Source organism: Nyctereutes procyonoides, unplaced genomic scaffold (genome assembly GCF_905146905.1).
Source record: "Nyctereutes procyonoides isolate TBG_1078 unplaced genomic scaffold, NYPRO_anot_genome, whole genome shotgun sequence".
In the NCBI taxonomy this organism is placed as follows: Eukaryota; Metazoa; Chordata; class Mammalia; order Carnivora; family Canidae; genus Nyctereutes; species Nyctereutes procyonoides.
Genome location: NW_026575047.1, coordinates 53667410 through 53686862, shown reverse-complemented (window position 1 = coordinate 53686862; position 19453 = coordinate 53667410). Strand labels below are relative to the sequence as shown.

The 19453-nt window shown below is 56.1% G+C and overlaps 2 protein-coding genes across 7 annotated transcripts in view; one reads left to right on the top strand and one right to left on the bottom strand.

Annotated features, from left to right (window-relative positions):
- APBA2 (amyloid beta precursor protein binding family A member 2) overlaps positions 1–12781 on the top strand; it is a 245534-nt gene extending 232753 nt beyond the window's left edge. For all 3 annotated transcript variants that reach the window (XM_055326656.1, XM_055326655.1, XM_055326657.1), the window contains 4 exons: positions 322–534; positions 2005–2124; positions 9517–9657; positions 12289–12781. In XM_055326656.1, the coding sequence (XP_055182631.1) occupies positions 322–534; positions 2005–2124; positions 9517–9657; positions 12289–12360 (546 nt within the window). In that variant the 3' untranslated portion in view covers positions 12361–12781. The remainder of the gene's footprint in view (positions 1–321; positions 535–2004; positions 2125–9516; positions 9658–12288) is intronic.
- A 1911-nt stretch (positions 12782–14692) lies between these two features.
- Positions 14693–19453, bottom strand: part of ENTREP2 (endosomal transmembrane epsin interactor 2) — a 447475-nt gene continuing 442714 nt past the window's right edge. For all 4 annotated transcript variants that reach the window (XM_055326667.1, XM_055326669.1, XM_055326668.1 and 1 more), the window contains one exon: positions 14693–18160. In XM_055326667.1, the coding sequence (XP_055182642.1) occupies positions 17838–18160 (323 nt within the window). In that variant the 3' untranslated portion in view covers positions 14693–17837. The remainder of the gene's footprint in view (positions 18161–19453) is intronic.

Genomic DNA, 19453 nt, shown 5'->3' with positions numbered 1-19453 from the left:
TTGCTGAATGAATGACAGGCAGCTTTCTGAGAGAGTGTCCCTTGGGGTGGACAGAAGGTAGACCTTTTCTAGATATGAGCAGGAGCTGGGGGCAGAATTGAGCCCTGGAATCTAACACTCTTCTCGCTTCCGTGGGTTGTGGGAGGTGAGCAGAGCAGGAGACAGGATGCGGGAGCCACGCTTGGGCCTGGGGGTGTCCCTGCCAGGCGTGGATGGGAGGGAGTTCGAGGGCTTGGAGCCAGAGCTGGGCGAGGCCGGGGGTAGGCGCGCCGGTGTCCAGGCCCCTATCACGGGCACCCTTCACTGCTCATTTCCTTGCAGCTGCAGTTGGAGAAGCACAAGGGCGAGATCCTGGGCGTGGTGGTGGTGGAGTCAGGCTGGGGTTCCATCCTGCCCACGGTGATCCTGGCGAACATGATGAATGGTGGCCCGGCGGCCCGCTCAGGGAAGCTGAGCATTGGGGACCAGATCATGTCCATCAATGGCACCAGCCTGGTGGGGCTGCCCCTCGCCACCTGCCAGGGCATCATAAAGGTACGCACACAGGGCCCCTGCCTACTTTTATTCTTGCCGCATTGTCTTTTCCCCCTTGACACATGAGGAAACGGGTCCAGAGAGACCCAAGACTGTACCGTAGCACCGCAGTCAGAGAAGGCCCTGGGCTGCCTTTGGGGGTTTCACAAATGTTAGTTCCGAGTGACACAGATGCGCAGGTGCAAGGTGACCCGGTTCACATGGGACTTTCCCAGGTTAGCCCCTGAGGGTTCTACTTCTGGGCACACCAGGAGGGTTGGTCACCCTGCATGGGTCTGAGAGCAGGGAGGCTGCTCTGACCGTGTGACCCCTGAGCTTGCAGCTTTGGGAGATACTGAGCTGCTGGTCCCTGCTGGGAGCAGGGTGGGGGATCTTCACACCTGGTTGTTCCAGGTCTAGAAGAGCCTTAGGGCACTAAGATCAGAGACGCCATTCGGGAGGCCTAGCACAACAGTGCCTTTGCTCTGTCCAGGGTCTCCAGACAGCGTGCTCTGTCTGCTTGTGGATAGTCCTGAGGCCTTCTGTCTGCCATCTGTCCCCAGCCCTCTGTGGCTTGTTCCCTCCTCACCCACTGTGGTCTCGGTGCTAGAGGACACACTTGTGTCCGCCCTTGTCTGCTTGAGAAGTGAAAGGCATTCTTGGGGCCATAGCATCCCATGAGCCAGCTCTCAGCGCCAGCCCAGCAGAGCATCTGCCTGATGGGTGAGCACCTGGGCAGAGAGAGGGTAGACGAGGCAAAGGGCTTAGCCTGTAGAACCAGAGGCTTGGTCTGCCAGGAGCCTCCCTCCGAGGGCTGAAGTGCCTAGGGCACTTGGTCACCCAGGCTCTGATGGGCCAGAGGAACAAGATGGAACTAGAGCCCCTTGCCCCCTCCTCCTCGGGACCTAATCTCACAACCGTGGCCTGAGGCACCTACTGACAGTCACAGCCTCCCCAGGGCCTGAGGTGGCCCTTGGCTCCAGCTGGCTAGTCTCTCTATGGACAATAGACCCTCCTGCTTACAGATTGTCACTGAACCCCTCACTCCCTGTCCCCCCCCCCCCGCCATTGACATGTTTTGTTTTGAGGAGGGCTCCCCCACGGTCCTTCCAAACAAGGTGCTCCTCCTGCATTCAACGCAGGGATGACCCCTCCCATGACCCTGTGAGGGTGACCCTGCTGCCGTCCCATTGGTCATACACCATAGTGTGCTGGCTTGGCCCCTCTGGCTCTAGGAATAGCCTGTTTTCACCTGGGTCCGACAGCACACCAGAGCATAGTGGGCCATGGTGCTGGCTCCCACCTGCTGGAGCTGGCAATCTCTGGGTCACATGGAGGATCGTGGAAGCCGAGAGGCAGCTGACCTGCCAGACTCATTCCCCTGCACTCAGGGCCTCCACCCTGCCTGCCGGTGCAGCCTCGGTCTGGGCCTATGAGAGCCTGCTCAAAGGTGGCATCTAAGGCTCCCGTGGCCCCTGCCCCATTCTGCAGGGTCTGAAGAACCAGACTCAGGTGAAGCTCAACATCGTCAGCTGTCCACCTGTCACCACAGTCCTCATCAAGCGGCCCGACCTCAAGTACCAACTGGGCTTCAGCGTACAGAACGGGATCGTGAGTCTGCCCTCTCCGCCTTGGCCACCTCCACTGTGCATGCGTGGGCCTGAATGCAGGGGGCTGGGGGTGGCAGCTCTCCAACCACCCTGCTCCCTAGGCCCCTTCTGTCTGTAGGCATGGGCCCCAGCTGGTGGGCACAGCTGCCAGTAGCCAGGCCACACCAGACAGGAGCTTTTGGCAGCTCCTGGTGCGGGCCTGGGTAAGAGGGAGGGCTGGCATGCAGCCAGGGAATGTCCCTGTGATGTCTATTACCAGCAAACACCTGCCTTGGAGGAGAGGCAGGTTTTTCCACCTACTGCAATCTGGACACATCCAGCCAATGGCAACATCCAACTCTCTGTGTTCAACAAACAGATATTCACTCATTCATTCACCCATTCAGAGCCATGTGTGAAGTGCTTGCACTGTGTCAGGCACTGAGGAAGTGGGAGGGCTTCCAGGAGGAGGTGATTCTGGGCTTGAGTGAGCCGTGGTCTGCTCAAACATCTGTGCCTGTTCCTCAGGCCAAAGCTCTTCATTCAGAGTTCTTGCCTTTTCTTTGACTGAGTTTTTGCTGGAATGAATGAATCTGTTTCTTGGTGTTTCCTTGTGCAAAGGTCCCAGCAGGTAAAAACATGGCCACAGATGAAGGACAGAAGAGGCAAGTCCAGTCATTTCCAGATTGCTTAGGCCAGCCTTGAGTAATAAAGAACTGAGGAAGAGATTGTACAGTAGGTGGGAGTAGTGTTAGGTAAGGGGTGGGGATATGTATAAGCCTGCCCATGAGCAGAGAGGAAACACAATGGGAGAACATTCTAGAAAGACAACTACAAATGAGTCAGAATTATCCCTGTTGCTCTCTGGTGCAGAAGTATAGAGAGGTACATGGAGCTGGGAGAGTCACAGGGCCATTTCCATCCTTCTCATGTTAGTGCACCCTTGCCGCTATACCTAATATTCTCCGAATCTCAGCATACAAAGAATTGGTTTCTCATTCAGTGGGTTTTTCCCACTGTGGCAGGGGCCTTTGCTCCACAGGGCCACTCAGGGGCCCAGGCATGTCCTCAGCTGGGGTTTGGAGGCCCCCCACTGGCTGCTCTGTGTCTGGCTGGCAGCTGGAGAAAGATAGGGACATAGGGACATAGGGACATAGGGACATAGATGTGACCATTTCTGGCCAAATCTCACTGGCCAGACAGAGCTCAGTCACATGCCCCACAAAACACAGGGCAGGCTGGGAAGATGGCCATCTGGTGCCCATGACAAAGAGGGAAGGGGTATGAGGGCATTTAGCCAGTGTGACCAGTTGGCCATAGCTGTGTGACCCTGGGCAGGTCACTTAACCTCTCTGGACTCTCCTTAAAATGTGGTTATGAAGATTAACTAAGAAAATCCATAAAGTAAACCAAGGCATTTAAAGAAGGCCCCCTGAGGCACAGATTCTGCAGAGGAGATAGGCCCCTTGGTACTTGCACCCAGGCAAGGGGTCATCTGCATCCTCTTTGGGACTTCTGTCCAGGTCAGTACATCTGTCCCAGGAGGTGGACAGCTGGTGGTCTGGCCTGGCCCTGCCCTGCCAGCTCCTCTGTATATGTGGGTGCCCTGGGCACAAGAAGCTGCCCTAACGGCTCTGCCAAACCACCCCCAGGGTCTCTGCCTGCACCCGCTGTGAGCACTGTGTAGAGGTCCCCTGCTCAGGGAGGGGCTGACAGAGGCCTCTGACCTGCCACTGACATGGCAAGCCCTCACATGGGGCCTGCCTGGGAGCCGTCCTGCTCCAGAAATGCCTCCCTCCCAGGCTCCTGGGTGGTGGCTAGGAGGACTGCCTGTTCTTGGGGACTGTGAGCCCAGGAGAAGCCTGATGGCCGCCCCCTCCCTAAACACCTTCGTCTCTTCAGCTTGTGTAATTACACCGGCACGAAGAGGAGCGTGGGTCCTAGTGAGGAGGCAGCTGCCACACAGAGAGATTTAGTAACTTGCCCCGGGTCACACAGCTAGCAAGGCCATCTGGGACTATAGGAGAGAAGGCAGGGGGCAGAGGGCTGGGGGCAAGAAGAGACAAGAAAGGGTCCAGGCTCTGGTTTGTGTTTGATTGGGGCTAAATCAAGGCAAATGGGAGAGGAAGCAGATGCAGTGGTGAGGACAGGTGGGGGGGTTTGAGGTGAAGCGTGAGCCTTCCTTCTCAGAGGTGGGGAGGGGAGGCAGCCGGGAAGAAGGCAGGGTGACTGGTGGGGGGGCTGTCCTGGGGAGGTGGAGGAGGTGGTCTCTGCACGGGGGGAGGGGCACGCCACATCCATGTGGGTGGCTGGGAGGCCGAGGGCAGTGAGGAGGGCAGAGGGCTTCTCTGAGGTTTGGGAGGTGTGGGGCTAGAGGTAGCAGCAGATCTAGGCTCTGGGAGTCTTGGAGCTGGGGGGAAGATCACCCCCAGTGCTGAGGACAGCGTTGCCAGGGCCGCCCATCCCAGTCACAGATGCACAGACAAGAGTGCTGTCCCCTTCTTGCCACGTTGGCCACTGCTCCAGGGGCTGAGTCCAGGGTGTGTGTGAAGCTCGGTGCCTGGGGGCGACACTGAGGATGAGAAGCAGTGGGGTGGCTGAGGCCAGAGAGGTGGGGGTGTGGTGGCTCATGAGGACTTCCTTCCGAGTATGTGGCAGCTTGCCCTCAGAGTACCAGGGAGGGTTTTAGATAAAGCAAGTGAATCTGCATGGTTTTCTCCTGTCATGACCTGGGAAATGGGCTGCAGGCGGCTGTACAAATCAGCCCCACATCTCCTCCTGACCTTGCAGCAGTGACCCTCAGGTCAGCAGTGCTTGCAGTGTCTTCCTGCACCTGCTCCATGAGTAGCACACCTATGCCATGGGCAGGTGTGGGTGTAGGAGCTGGCTGTCCAGGTTCAGCACCCCCCACCCCCACCCAGACACTCAGAGGCCCTTCTACTCAGACAGCTGCCACCACCAGCACTGCTCAGGCCATGTCCCATCATCCGTGGTGGTTGATGAATGCCACAGGCTCCCTTGCTCAGCTGAGGCCTTGTTGGAGGAGTATGTTTGGGAGAACGTTCAGGAGGCCTGAGGATGCTGGCTCTTCCTGACCAAGAGCTTGCTCTGAGGACAGAAGAGCCAGGCTTTGCCTCTCACAGCATGATCAGATTGGACCTGGGCTTCTAGCCCACCCTGCCTCTCCAGAGGGGCCTGGCCTGGTGACCGTCCCTTCCTCTGTGGTCTCCTGCTGCCTTGCAGTGGTGGAGCTCTCCCCAGGCTGGCACCTCTTTCATGACCTCTGGCCTCCTGGTCCCCAGTGCCAGCGAGGCTCTCAGAGGTCCCTTCTCCCCTCACCAAGCCCCACCTGGAGTCCCCCCCACCAAGCCCCTAGCTGGCCTGGGGCAGCCACAAGGCAGCCTGTGTCCTCCAAGCAAAATAGGCTGCAGTGCAGGAGCCCCTCCACCTCCACACCACCTGACCACAGCAGGGGTGGGTGGTGACGGGATGCCTGGCTAGGAAATGGCATTAGTTAGCTCCTGTGCACACCCACGGTGGTTTTCTGCGTGATTACTACAGAAGGCTTTGCTGTGGCGGGCGGCAGCTGTTACTGTGCAGGATAAGTGCTTAGATGAGAGAAGTCCCAGCACCGGGGCGTTGAAGGAGATTGGGGTGCTGTCACGTGAAAGGGAAGTGTCCTCTGCACACCTGTCAGAGTGTACATTCACGTCTGTGTGTATACATGGGTGTGTGCACAGGAAAGGTGCTAGCACTGGTGCTGGCCTCCTCCTGGAGCTTGGCACAACCTGTCTTTTCTCCAAAATGAGAGGCCCCATGTGGCTAAGAAGCTGTATTATGTTCTGGAATCAGCCTTACCCACCCCCTTTTCTTTCAGCCCCAGCTCTCGACTTGGACATCTGTTTTTTCTTTTGTTTGTTTGAATTGTGGTAAAATCGATTAACATTTACCATCTTAGCCATTTTCAAGTGTTCAGTACACTGTTGTGCAACCAGTCTCAAGAAGTCTTCATGGTGCAAAAGGGGAACTCTGTACCCATACAAACTGACTCCCCATTCCTCTCTCCTAAGCCCAGCTTCTGGCAGCCCCCGTTGTACCTGCTGTCTCATGAACTTGACTTTTCTAGGTACCTTGTAGAGATAAGTAGAATCAGACAGTACCTGCCCTTTGGTGACTGGGTTAGTTAACTCCCAGCATGATGCCCTCAAGGCTTATCCACCTTGTAGCCTGTGCCAGAATTTCATTCCTTTTCAGGGCTAATACTCCCGTGTGTGACTAGACCACATTTCGTGAATCCGTTCATCCATCAGTGGACATTGGGTTGCCTCCACCTCTTGATTATTGTGAATCCTGCTGCTGTGAACAGTCTGTCTAGTTTCATTATTGCACATGCTCTGAGGCCCCCTGGTCCATCTGTCTGGGGTGATCCATTCTAGGAACCAAGAAATGAAGGCCACCCCATGGGTAAGCTCTTCCCACAAACCTAGGGTATCCCTGTGCAGCTGGTGTCTGCCAGGCTGGTCCAGTTAGGGACCATGTTCTGTTACCATTTCATGGAGGACTAAGGAGCAGGGAGGTCACATAACTTGCCCCCAGGCTCCCAGCTGGGAAGGTGCAGAGCAGGGATTGATTGTGCCTGAGGCCAGCTGTCATGAAGAGCATGCCCACACTCCCATTGCCCATCATCAGGTTGTTACCCTGGCCCTGTGTGCAGATGGGCGAGGGTGTGCATAGACTTGGCAGCATTTGTGAGCGGTGCAGAGGCCGAAAAGTCTGTATTTAGGGCTCAGAGCATTACTCCTGTAAGTGTACACGGGGCCCTGATCATGGCTTTGGTGGTGGGCCTGCCAGTTTCTCTCCTCCCTAAGACTGCAGGGATTGCTGTGCCTACCAGTGAGGGTGTCCCACGGGACCAAGTTCCCCTGAATCTCCTGGAAAAGTTTGCTGGCATCTGAGTTTGTCTTGCACAACTGCTTTTTCCATTTTCAGCTTCATTACACCCAAAGCACAAGGCATTAGTTTGCAGCCGGGTCCCGGATGACCCAGTTAGCACTATTTCTAAATGGATCCTTCCTCTCTCTTTCCACAACACCATTCAAGAAATCAAGATGTCTCCCGCTGGGAGACACCAGCCTTCCCCCCGCAGAAATGTACCCCCTGAAATAGGAATACACCCTGGTTCCTGTGGACATGCATCATTTGGGAAGGCCAGGGCCTGCGTGTGTGTGTATGTGTACTCGTGTGCACATGCACATGGCTTTCTCATCGGTATGTCCTGCTCCTCTTCTTTCCTCTTCCCCTGCCTGCCCCCTGGATTCCAGCTGGAGTCTCCTGCCAGGGTCCAGGTCCATGCTCCTGCCAATTCCCTCTAAAGGTGCAAAGCCATTGTCTCCCATTCCCTCTTCACTTTCTTTCCCTGAATCTCCATTGCTAGGGAGGAAGGTGCCACCAGGGGTGTAACCAAGATTGCTCCTTCTGTGGAGTGTGCCAGCTTCTGGCACTTGGTCAGGCCAGGAAGTGAGCCAGGTCATCCTGAAGCACCCTCCTCAGGATCTTCACAGACCCAGTTACAGCAGACACAAAAATGCCCTTACATCATCTGAGGGGAGATAAAAACTAGAAGTTACTCCTTAATTCATGTATGGAGAATTGGGGCCATCGTCTTCTCTTTCTCTGCCTACCTCCTGGTTGAGCCCTGTCCGACTCAAGGGCTCAGGTTTAGGACTGTGATCAGCTCTGCCGCGGGAGTCCAGTTGGCTGGGCAGTAGTGGTGTGGAACCATGACATCAGTCTGTGTATATGTGTTCTACCAGAAAGACAGAGACCCTGAGGACAGGGAGGGACCCACATGGTTGGTTTAGAAAGGCCTGTGGCATCAGTGACAAGGCAAGATCCACAGAACACATGACAGATGGGATCCTGCATGTGGTGCCAAGGTCAGCCTGTGGCCAGTGGCCTTCTAAGCCTGTCTCAGCCTTAAAAACTTGCCATGCCAGGATCTGAGGGAGAGAAGTGGGGTGGGGAGTGGGGGGCAGGGCTGTCCCATCTAAGGGGAGAGTCATCCTCCAGCAGCCTTGGCAATCAGAGGCCCCAGCTTAATGAGCAGGCCTGACCATGGTGGGATCAGGGGTGGCTCTGACACAGGCAGGGGTTGCTGGGGTGAGGGCAGGAGGGTGTTCACCACAAGGCAGAGTCCTGGATAATGTAGAGCCTTGCCATGGAATGAGAACAGTGAGGTGGGAGGAAGGGCTTGGCTGGTCCTGCGTGTTATTTCTACTTGTAGGTAGGCCAACCCTTGACCTCTTCAGGTGCTGATCAGAATAACCCTTCCTGATTCTGTTGGGGTCCCCTGCCTTTTCAAGTGTGAAGATGCCTTAAAAAGTGACCAAATCCTCACTGAGACAAGAGCTGTATTGGTAATGTTTCTGGATTGAGGAAACCGTAAGCACAGAGGCCACCATGAATTCAGTGAGGCCTTTAGATGATGTGGGCTGGTTCCTGGGTGGGCCTTCTCCTGACTGGCTCTGGGCTGGGCCTTCCCTGCTCTCAAGCATGGCTGGTGGGGTGCAGCCTTCCAGGGCTGCTGAGCAGAGGCTGAGGAAAAGGCATCTGGGGTCAGGTGCCGGGGGGTGGGGAGCAGACGGGAGAGACCTCCAGCAGTGGAGGCTGCAGGAAACCACAGCCCAGGGGTCCCTGCTGTGGGACCTGCTTCCACCCTTGCACTGGGTCCTGGGCAGCAGTGTGGTGGGGAGGGACCCTGTGTCCCCTCTACTCCCTCCACTGCCACATCTCCAGGACTTCAGCGTTCCTCCTGCAGGGCCATCGGGGTACAGCTGGCCCACATCCTCCCCCTGAGCCAGCAGTTCTCAGCAGTTCAAACCCCCTCTGGGTCTCCATCTCCCCGTGGTCTGGGCAGGTGGCCAGCTTTCTAATGCCATGATCTTTAGGGAATCCCACAAGGGGGCGGATATCAAAAACTTAGGCCTTCTTTGTCATTTCCCCAAACTCTTTGCATTGGTTGGCTCATGAATTCATCATCTCTTTGTGAGATGGGAACAATGACTTTTTTACCTCTAAGAGGAGCAGAATGTAGCTGGTGGAGAATCTTCTAGGATGTGCTTCAGCTGTGTCCACCACCAGCCCTCCACACTCCCCTGACACAGGAACAGAGGCTCTGAATGGCTGGGGGGTAGGAGGGAGGCAGATCCACCCAGGGCCTACAGGGTTCTCCCACTGGCCATGCTGTCGACTTGGGTTTTTTAACCTCTTCCACATTATAAATGTCCCCGTCAGTCAGCAGATTGCATGTAGAAGCACTTGTCCTGTGGGCTTCTCCCTCTGCGTGATTAACATCCCTGCCTTCCACCTGGGGTGAGGGGAGACCTGTGTGCTGACCTGACATGTGTCTGCTTAGATCTGCAGCCTCATGCGAGGGGGCATCGCAGAGCGAGGAGGCGTCCGAGTCGGCCACCGCATCATTGAGATCAACGGGCAGAGTGTGGTGGCCACAGCCCATGAGAAGATAGTGCAGGCTCTTTCTAACTCCGTTGGAGAGGTAAGGCCACACTCCGTTGTCCCCTTGCTGGAGTCAGAACTGGAGCCTAGGGCCATCTGGGCCCTACATTTCCAAGACCAATATCTATGCCCCTGAAGAGGGGGCGGTATATGAGGCTCTTGGGAAAGCCGCTGGTCCCCTTCCCAGAAAAACCTACCTTCTCAGGAGAGTCTGTCCTTGCTGGGACCTTGGAACATGCCTGTGCTGGTCATTGGGCTCCCACCTTGACCTCTGTGAGTCACTCCCTCTCCAAGAGGCCCAGGGCCTCAACTGAGCTGGCAAGGCTGTGTCTCCTGCCCCAGGGAGTGCCTGTGACAAGGATGAGCAGAGTCGCAGGCATTTGGCTGTTCATTCTGGCTCAGTGCAGCAGATAGGAGGGCAAAGGTGGTTGACTTGGTTTCTGGAACTAGGTCTTGCATGCTCAGTCAGGGAGCCCTGCCCTCCACAGGACCCACCTCATCAGGCACAAGCCTATGGTCCAGGGTTTGCCCCTCTGCCTGCTTCCTGCCATCTTCCTGCCCGCAGAGCAGGTCAGCTGTGGAAGGCCAGCAGGAAAGCTTTGCTGCCTTGAAATTTTCTCCTTTTCTAGTTCTTTCTGGCACCAGTATGATGTCAGCTTGAGGTGGACAAGAATCGGAGGGGAGGGCACAGTTTTCCTCAAGGAGCTCACAAATAAACAGGGTAATTTGGGGTGAGAAGTATGGTGCTCAGAGTCTAAGAACCCAGGGTCCAGAAGGAGGCCTCACCCAGCACGAGTATGTCTGGGTGGCCGTGGCCGTGTGCCCCCGGAGTCAGGACAAATGGGCTGAGAGTTTTCCTGGGAGAGGCTGAGACAGCTGCAGAGGTAGGTGTGTGTGTGGGGGCCATTTGTAGAGGGCACAGGTGCTGTTTAGGGGGTTCATACCCCGAAGGGTGGAGCAGAGCAGTGACAGGCTCAGGCTCTGTGGTAGCCACTGCAGGTGGAGCTTGGTGCCTAGGTGAGTGGGTAGGTGCTGTTTCGGAGGGGGCGTTTGATCGCATTTCCTGGGGGGGCCTACACTGTATTTTGTGAAGCTCCCAGCTTGGGGGAGGAGGCCTGTTTTCCTGTAGGTGGGCGGTGGCAGATGGCTGGTTCTCAAGAAGAAGAGGGGTGCCAGGTAGGCAACATTTCGCCTCCTTTTACAAATGACTTCAAAGAAAGGAAAATCCAATTTTCCTCAGTGGATGTTTGAAATGGCCACCCCGCTGGGGTGATCAGCCTCACATCTACGAGGAAACCAATCGGGTGGAGGAGAAACGTTTTCAACTCTCAGACCTGAGATGAATTGGCATTCAAAGAGGCACAGAAGCAGCCGAGGTGTGGCTGGGGGATTGCAGTGTCTGCCTGCGTTTTCCACCATCTCTGAGCACATTTGGAACATTAGTCCCTGATACCAAGACTTGAGGTTTTTTGGGTGGGTTTCAGATTGAGGAATTACACAGAATATTCTCCTGATGGAAAAAGCTATGCTGGGGGTGGTGGGAGCACTAAAATCTAAATCGATCAAACAGATCCTGGTAGTGGGGCTGGGCAAGGAGCCTGTAACACTGTGAGAACTATCTGCACAACTGACCTCTCTGGTTTGGTCAGACGACACCTGAGACCTGCTTGCCTGAGGAGGGGCAGCCACACCATGCCCCCCACCTCTTACTGGGCACCAGGAGGGTGAGGCCATCCAGACCTCCTAGAGCCACAAGGCTCAGTCCTGGCATCATCCTGGGAGCAGGACACTAAGAAGAGATGAGTTGAAGCAGAGCCCACCTCCTCTGTGCTTTCACTGGTTTGATTCTTCCCAGAGCCGCCACAGGGGGTGGGCCCCACAAGGTCGGTCCCCCAGGGGCCCATCTTGCACCTTGCTTGTCGACCCAGGCCCTTTGCGCCACGGAGTAAGGCCAGGCTCCAAAGGCTCACATGCTAACTGAGCCCCAAAGGGTGAGGGGGCTGAGATCCCTGGCCCTCAGTGAGCCAGTTCTTGGACCCCAGAACACTCACTTTCCCTGGCTTCACAGGAAGGGCTTCAGAGGCCTGGGCACCCCCAGCCTGCCCCCAGCCGAGTGGCAAGCTGTAGTCACAACTAAAAGTCTGATCTTTCGCTCCTCTGCTGTCAGCTTGAGCAGAGGGGAAAGCTAGCCCTTGAACGTGTGTAAACCCTTAGGAGACCCAGATGGGGAGGCCAGACGAGAGTCTGCAGTGTCAGGAAATGCTTCCTGAATCTCCAGTGAGGTGTGGTCATTCCTCCTCTACTTTGAAAGCTGGTGCTTTGCACAGAAAACCTTCAGGGGGGTCCCAGAGCGACCTGGTTGCCCAGCGTTTGTTTCCGGTTGACAGTACCATGGGGGGGATCCCTGGGTGGCGCAGTGGTTTAGCGCCGGTCTTTGGCCCAGGGCGCGATCCTGGAGACCCGGGATCGAATCCCACATCAGGCTCCCGGTGCATGGAGCCTGCTTCTCCCTCTGCCTGTGTCTCTGCCTCTCTCTCTCTCTCTCTGTGACTGTCATAAATAAATAAAAAAAAAAAATTTAAAAAAAAAAAAAAAAAAGATTTGACAGTACCATGGGGACGGGAGAGGCCAGAGAGAGAGAGCCAGTTCAGCCCCTGTCTCTCGTTGACAGATCCACATGAAGACCATGCCTGCTGCCATGTTCAGGCTTCTCACGGGCCAGGAGACCCCGCTGTACATCTAGGCCCACCCAGCCTGTACCACCCAGCCCACCTGGGTTCAGAGGAGCTGGAAAGGCCGGACCCAGGACCTGACCCCTGACCCCACGGCCCACCCAAGGACACTGGCTCCTCTGCAGGGCCTGCCCTCACCACCCACTTTTTTTTTGTTTTGTTTTTTTTTGTTTTTTGTTTTTTGTTTTGTTTTGTTTTGGATAAAAAGGGGTATGTCTTCATCAAAGGAGAGTCACAGGAAGCAATCTCTGTAGAACAGTCCCATGTTTTGCCCATTCTGACCCGTTTCCTCTTTGCGATGGACAAGGGTGTGTGTTTGTACCTGTGTGTGGCGTGGAGTGTATCTTTCCTCCCTGAGGCCTTGGGGAGCGGCCGTGAAGGGAGCCCGGCGAGGGCAGCAGGCTCGAGGGTGGGGGTGGTGGTGGGGGTGGTGGTGGCAGTGACTGTCCCCCTCTGCCCCTTTCCCTGGGGTGGGGGGGAACCCTGGGGTGCTTCGGGGGAAAGGGCCGCTGGAGCTGCTGCAGCCCGGCTCCCAGGCTGTGACTTATATGTGAAGTCCGGGAACATGTGATTGTATTTAACCAGCAGGGAGACGCTCCTGAGTTAAATAAAAGATGATGGCTACAACATCAAAACTCCATATTTATTTAGATAACATCACGGTTTTGACTTTTGCTTTGACCAGCCCTTCTTGAGACTCTAGGGTTGTTGGATGACCTGCCACCACACCTGCTGCTCCTGTCCTCGCTGGAGGCTGGCCTTCCGTGGGCACCCCTCCAGCCGGCCACCGAGCCCCCGCCCTTCCCAGGCTGGGGCCCACTGGCTCCCCCTCCCAGGGACAAGGGGCAGCGGCCCTCTGTCTCAGACCTCGGTCCGCACACACGCATCCACACACGAGCGCCCCCACCCCCAGAGCCACAGCCCAGCCTGGAAAACTGCCGCCCCCGGAGGCAGCCGGAGGAGAGCTCAGATCGCCGGCGAGCCAGGCGTCACGTCACCGCGAGCAGTATTAGAGTGTGTGTAGATCAAGTGAAACGTAGTCTAGTTCAGCTCATTAGAGGTCATTGTTAACTGACGTCATGTTGTCTGGAAGTCTCTTTCTTTCGCCCAGGCCTTGAAGAATACACTGTGACTTAAGAAGCCTTACCATGCAGTAACTAAAGCTTTAGGATTACTGTATTCAAGGAGTGACCTGTGTGTTGCATGCAGCCGACCTTAGGAAGACTCGCTAATCTCACTAATAAACCTGAAGTCATGACGAAAAGCTGTTTGCGTGGCTGGTTTGTTCACGGAGAAGTGGATGCCTGACTTCTCAACCTCAACGCCTCACCGCGTGGGTCTGCGGTGGTGCCGTGTGCTGATGGCAGCCCCTTCGGGTTTGGGGTCTGGGGCCTCAGGGGTGCTCCCCAGTGGGGTCGGAGAGGTGGGTGCTCGAGGCACCAGGGGTCAGGCTGGGGCTGGCCATCGGGGGGCTGCAGGATCAGTGATGGAGACCGGTCACCAGGCCTGCCTCACCCACCCCATCCCGCGGAGGAGACAGGCTGCTAGTGGAATAAGGGACAGAAGGAGCCTTGCTGTTCTGGTTTAAATTTCAGTTATCTCCAGGAGAGATGAGGGGTGTGTGTGTGTGTGTGTGTGTGTGTGTGTGTAAAACAGAAACTTAGGCAACCCATCCCAGTGGTGTTTGCTTACCTATAGGGTTATTTGTGGCCTGTCACCTGGTATAGGGAAGTAGGGGTAAACATGGGCTTTGATCACAAGGCCTGGAATGATGTGTCTCCCTGATGGTCTGGGAAGCTTGGCCCATTCGGACCCACCTCTGGTCTCCCCACAGCAATCTGCACTCCATGCTGTGAGCTACTGATGAGAGGCCCTTCACAGCTAGCCAGATAGCCCACGTCCTTGGGTGATGACAGGGAATGTCACATGGATAAAAGCTGGAGGGAATGGACCTTAGCCTAGGAGAGCCAAGAGGTAGGTCCCTGTATTCCCAAAACAGGGCAGGTGAACAGGCTCCGGAGACAAAAGGCATGGCTAGCAAATGACATGAGGGTGGGGTATAGGGTGGGGGGGGGGTGTCCCACCAAATGATTCACATAAAAAATCCAAATTAAAGAATGTTCCGAGCCAGCTCTGGCAGGGCCTGCGTTGGGGGGGGGGGCAGGGGTGGGCACCTTCCCGCCTCCTGGCCCCCACGCCCTGCCCTTTTCTGGAAAGATATGGGGAGACACGGTTGGACAGCCGTGGGTGCCTCATGCTCCCTGCCGCCGCTGGAGATCCTGGTCTTCAGAGGCCCACACGGGCTCTCTGCCTGTCTGTCCCAATTAGACCCAGAGACACAGAGGCCAGAAATAGTTTTTATTAAAACACTGATCATTATGAAAACACCTTGAGGTACATTAAATAAATACAACCTTCAAGTTGTACAAACAGGTCTCCTGTGGCTTGAAAACAATTGCCTATAAATTCTGCCTAATAGCAGCATCTGTGAATCAGTACAGCTGGGAGCAGGGGGGAGGGGAGCAGGAAACATCCATTTGAAATAAGCTTTCTGTTACATGGTTTGTTACAAGCATTTAATTTGCATTGTTGTCACCAGCTGAAGAAGACCTTAGGTCCTTGTGACAGATGAGTCCCCCCCTTGTTTGCCAGAGAGGTGGGGTCTGGAGCTCACCCACCACAACCTTCTTCTGGCCCCCAGGCAAATGGCAGTGTATGGACAGGCTCTGCACACACACACACACACACACACACACACACACACCAACCGACCCCATTTGGGTTGTGGGGAAAAGGCCAGGAGAGCACTCAGGACCCAGGCCTGTGCAGGTGGTGGGGGAGGTCCCTGCAGGTAGGGGTCCCACATTTTAGCTTACTGGCACAGGGTGTCGGGCTCTGCTGATGTTCTACAGAGAGGAGAGGTGGGAGAGGGTGTACCAGCACAAGGAGGAAACCAGCTTCCCCACCGCGCTCCGCCACGCGCCCACATGGTCAGGGCTGGGGGTGCCCGCTGCTGGGGCTCCTGGCTCCCAGATGCCACTGAGCAGAGCAGGGTCTCGGGTACTAGAACTGGCAGGTCCGCTCCCTGGCTTGTTCCTAGTGGCTCTGTCACTTCTCTCATCTGGAACCTTTCAAGAAAGCCAGGATCTGGGCCCTGCTAGAGCCCACATGGGCCACCTGGGGCCCGTAGGAGATGGGCAGAAGGTTCTAGCTCAGTGGTATAAAATTGAGTACACGCTCCTCTACTGCAAGACAGAGTTGCTGAGAGCAAAAGCACAACTGAGCGTGGAAGGGTGTGTGAAGGGCAGAGCCCTTGAGAACATCTGGGACTCTGGGCTTTGGCTGGATCACCCGTTTGTACATGAGTGGAGGCCCAGGTGGCAGCAGGAGCCCCGGATGGCAGAAAACACACTGTCCCGCTGCAGGGAGGAGAAGCAAAGGGCACAGAGCACCAGGGCAGCTCCTGGCGGCCGCCCCCTGGTGCACAGTAAAAATACTGATGCCTGAGCTCCACCCCACAGGTGTGAGGGAGGGCAAGGGGCTGCCTCAGTCAACTTGAAGCCAGGTCGGAGAGCGCAGGCTTAGCCCCGGGACTCGGCCCAGGGCCACTGCTTGTGTGGGCCCCAAGCCTGAAAGTGGGGCCCCAGCATGTGCAGACGAACATTCCTGCAGCTCGCTAAACTCCACTTCCCACCCCAGCGACACTGAGAATGCCTGGATTCAGAGACCATGAATGCCTTGCAGATGGGCTCAGGGGAGGCCACTTGGAAAAACCATTGGTTAAACGTACCTGGAAGGGATTTGCTTTGGGGGGTACTTCAGCAGCCCTCAGCTGAGAGAAATTAGGGATTTCCCATTTGATAGTCTGGCTAAAGTCCTCATCTCTGGGATTCTCCAGTGGAAAAGTTCTGGTTGGCATCCAAAGGTCTGATGGGAATTTTTCCAGCTCTCTCACCTCTTCCAGAGGCAAAGGAGGCAGTGAACAATGAACATGACTGAAGCAAAGTGCTCCAAGCTGACCGTCACCGCAGGCTTCTTGAACTTCCGTTCCCAGGGGGGCTCCTGGCGTCTGGACTGCAGACTCTCCCTGCCACCCCCTTCCCAGCTTCCACCCAGCAGTTTGGCTACAGTGGGGCGCAGAGCAGAGGGGAGGACAGTACACAGAACCTAGACTGTTGGACAGTGAGCAACAGTGGGTAACCATCGGGTCCTCCCCCTGCACTCTTCGTGCCAGGCCTTGGGCTTTCTCAACCCTTGGGCTCTGGGTTGAGAAGCATGAGTTCCTTGTTCGATGCAGGGCTGCAGTGCAGATGCTGGTGACCACTGCTGTGGATGGCACAGGGACAGGCATTCCCATCGCTGCAGAAGGTTCTTGAGAACAGTGCTGCTCCAGGGCCGTTGTGGGGAAGTGGCTACTGTTAAGGTTGCCAGAACATGGGGGGTGGGGGTGGGGAGAAGTACCAAGAAAGTCAAAATGCCCAAGCTGCCCCCACAGAGAGGTTGGGCTGGCCTGCTTCCAAGTAGCCAATTCAGGGGGTTTTGGATGGAAAGAAACGATTTACAACCTGCATCCTCCAATGCAGATGTGGCTGCTGCCTGGCTGGGAAGGGAATGCTCTGGGGTCATGCTCTGTGGGGAGGTGCACAGATCCTGGGATACAGGCCTCTTCCCCCAGACCCCCACCCCCTCCAGGCCATCTTGGGGACAGCAGACAGCGAGAAGCCCCACGGGGGCTCGCCAAAGGTGTCTGCAGAGTAGGAGACGGTAGACAGGGAAAGAGCTGGAGACACAGTGTGAAGGGCACCCCATGGAGGAAGGGGGGTGACGGGAGGCCCAGGAGCCTGGGTGATGGGGGCAGATGGGGGTGGGGGTGTCAAGCAAAGCTCCCTGCCACACCAGCTTGCTTCCAGGAAGCAGAGCGGCCACAGCCACAGCGAGGTCCCCTGTTGTGATTTGTAAGCACAATAGCCCTGCACCCTGCAGGCAGGGAGCTGGGCCCAGGCTGCCATCCGTGCTAGAATTACCCATTTTCTTTCCACTCAGCAGACGATAAAAGGTAGATTACTGCGTGACACAAACCATATAAGAAAATGGTCTCATTACTGGATACCCTCCTCTAGCCACGGAACACTCAACTCACTCAGAGGTGGGGGGAGAGAGAATCTTGCTTCTGGCTGGCCCAGGTTTTGAAGCTACTTCACTGTCTCTAGTTCCACTGTCACCTGTCACTGTGTTCCCGTAACACTGGTGGGGTGTGATGTGCCTGAAAAAACCAAGGAACTGACGATGGCAATTGAGAGTCATTTTTCTGTATTACCGGGATAGGTAGGAAGTGTCATCCCCAAGAAAACAAGGGACCAGATCCTCCTCCAGAGAAAGACAGGGGTTCCCCACCCAGGCCACCCAGGACACTCCTGGGCAGCAGGCCCGCCAGCAGGGACACTCTGGCCCGGGCCTGTCCATGTCCCCGTCGGGCCCTGTGGCCTGCTCACACCTGGTCCAGCACAGTGGCGCTGAGGACGGCCTCCTCTGTGTGGGACTCATCAGGGGCAACCGTTGGGCGGAATGTCCCCACCACGTGCCGCACCTCAGGAGGCAGCGCACAGTTCGAGTGTTCCAAGAACTTCACCACCAAACCCCGGGGGTCTGTGTGGGCCTTGCTGTGCACTAACGAGTGTGGCCGCTCTTTGAAGACGGTGTGTAAGGCCTCTGGCTTTGCCCGTTGGTCCGTTCTCCAGGTGTCCAGGGGCCCAGGGGGCGAGCGCAGGTGCTGACATGCACAGGCCGCCGTGATGGAGTGTGATCGCGAAACTAGAAATCAAGGGAAAAGATAAAATCTGAAAACAACCAGAACAAAACAGAAGGCCGCTGTTATAGAAGTTCTTGACAAGTGAACACAAGCCTACTGGGGACAAGCTTTCTGTTGGCATCTCCACGTTCCGGGGCCAGCAGCTATGGGACTGACCCTGCTTCCATGTCCCTTCGTCCCCTGGGTGGCCTGGCCCCTCTCAGCCCTGAATGGAGCTGGGGTTAACCCAGAGGGGCCACAGCTTCACCCCACCTGGAGCTGGAGGACTGGAGATGGGAGGGCAAAATGCAAAGCGGGTAGGGAGAGAGGGGCAGGTACAGGTCGGGACCCCCTTCCTTTGGTCTCTTCTGCGGGAAGTCCTGCACTCACAGGGGGCTGACCCTTCTCAGCTGTCCTTGGCTCAATGACCTTTGCCCCTGTGGGGCTGATGGCATCTAGAGTGGGCCACCTTAAGACCGGAACTGGGGGTGACAGAGGAGCAGTGAGAGCACCTGACCCCTCCTCCTGGCACTACCTCTCCCTGGCACCAGGGCTCAGAACACCAGGGTCTGGCTCCCAGTCCCCACCAGGCAAGGCCAGGGAAACAACACTAGTTCACAACAAGGCCCATGGCCACTCCGGACGAGCCAGGGAATGCACAACGGCCTGACAGTGCCTCCAGGGAGAGCCAGCCCTGGGCAGGCTCCTGTGACCGTCTCCCAAGCGCTAGATTAGGCCTGACTTGCCCACAGCATGTTTCAAGTCACACAAAGGAAACACAGTCTGGGTGGTCTGGCATACTTTTGGTGGCAGCAGAGCAAGCCTGACAACTAAGCAAGAGAAACTGTTAAAACAAAAACAAAAACAAAACAAAGAAACAAAAAAAAACCTCACACGGGAGGCCAATCTCCCCTTAAAATAGCATCTCATAAATACAGGGAAACAAGCACCATGTGCATGCTAACTCAGTGATAGCCTCTCAGGTGTTCTCCTGAGGAGACAGAGGCAAGGGAAGGCCGTCCTTTCTTTTCTTTTCTAATTTTATTTATTCATGAGAGACAGAGAAAGAGGCAGAGACACAGGCAGAGGGAGAAGCAGGCTCCCTGCAGGGGATCATGCCCTGAGCTGAAGGCAGATGCTCAACCACTGAGCCACCCAGGTGCCCCAAGGCTGTCCTTTCAAAGCCCACAGAGCTGGAGAGCCCTTGCTCCTGGGGGACACCATGAGGCCCTGACTCTCTCTCTCTCCCTCTCTCTCTCTCTCTCTCTCACACACACACACACACACACACACACACACACACACACACGGGCAGC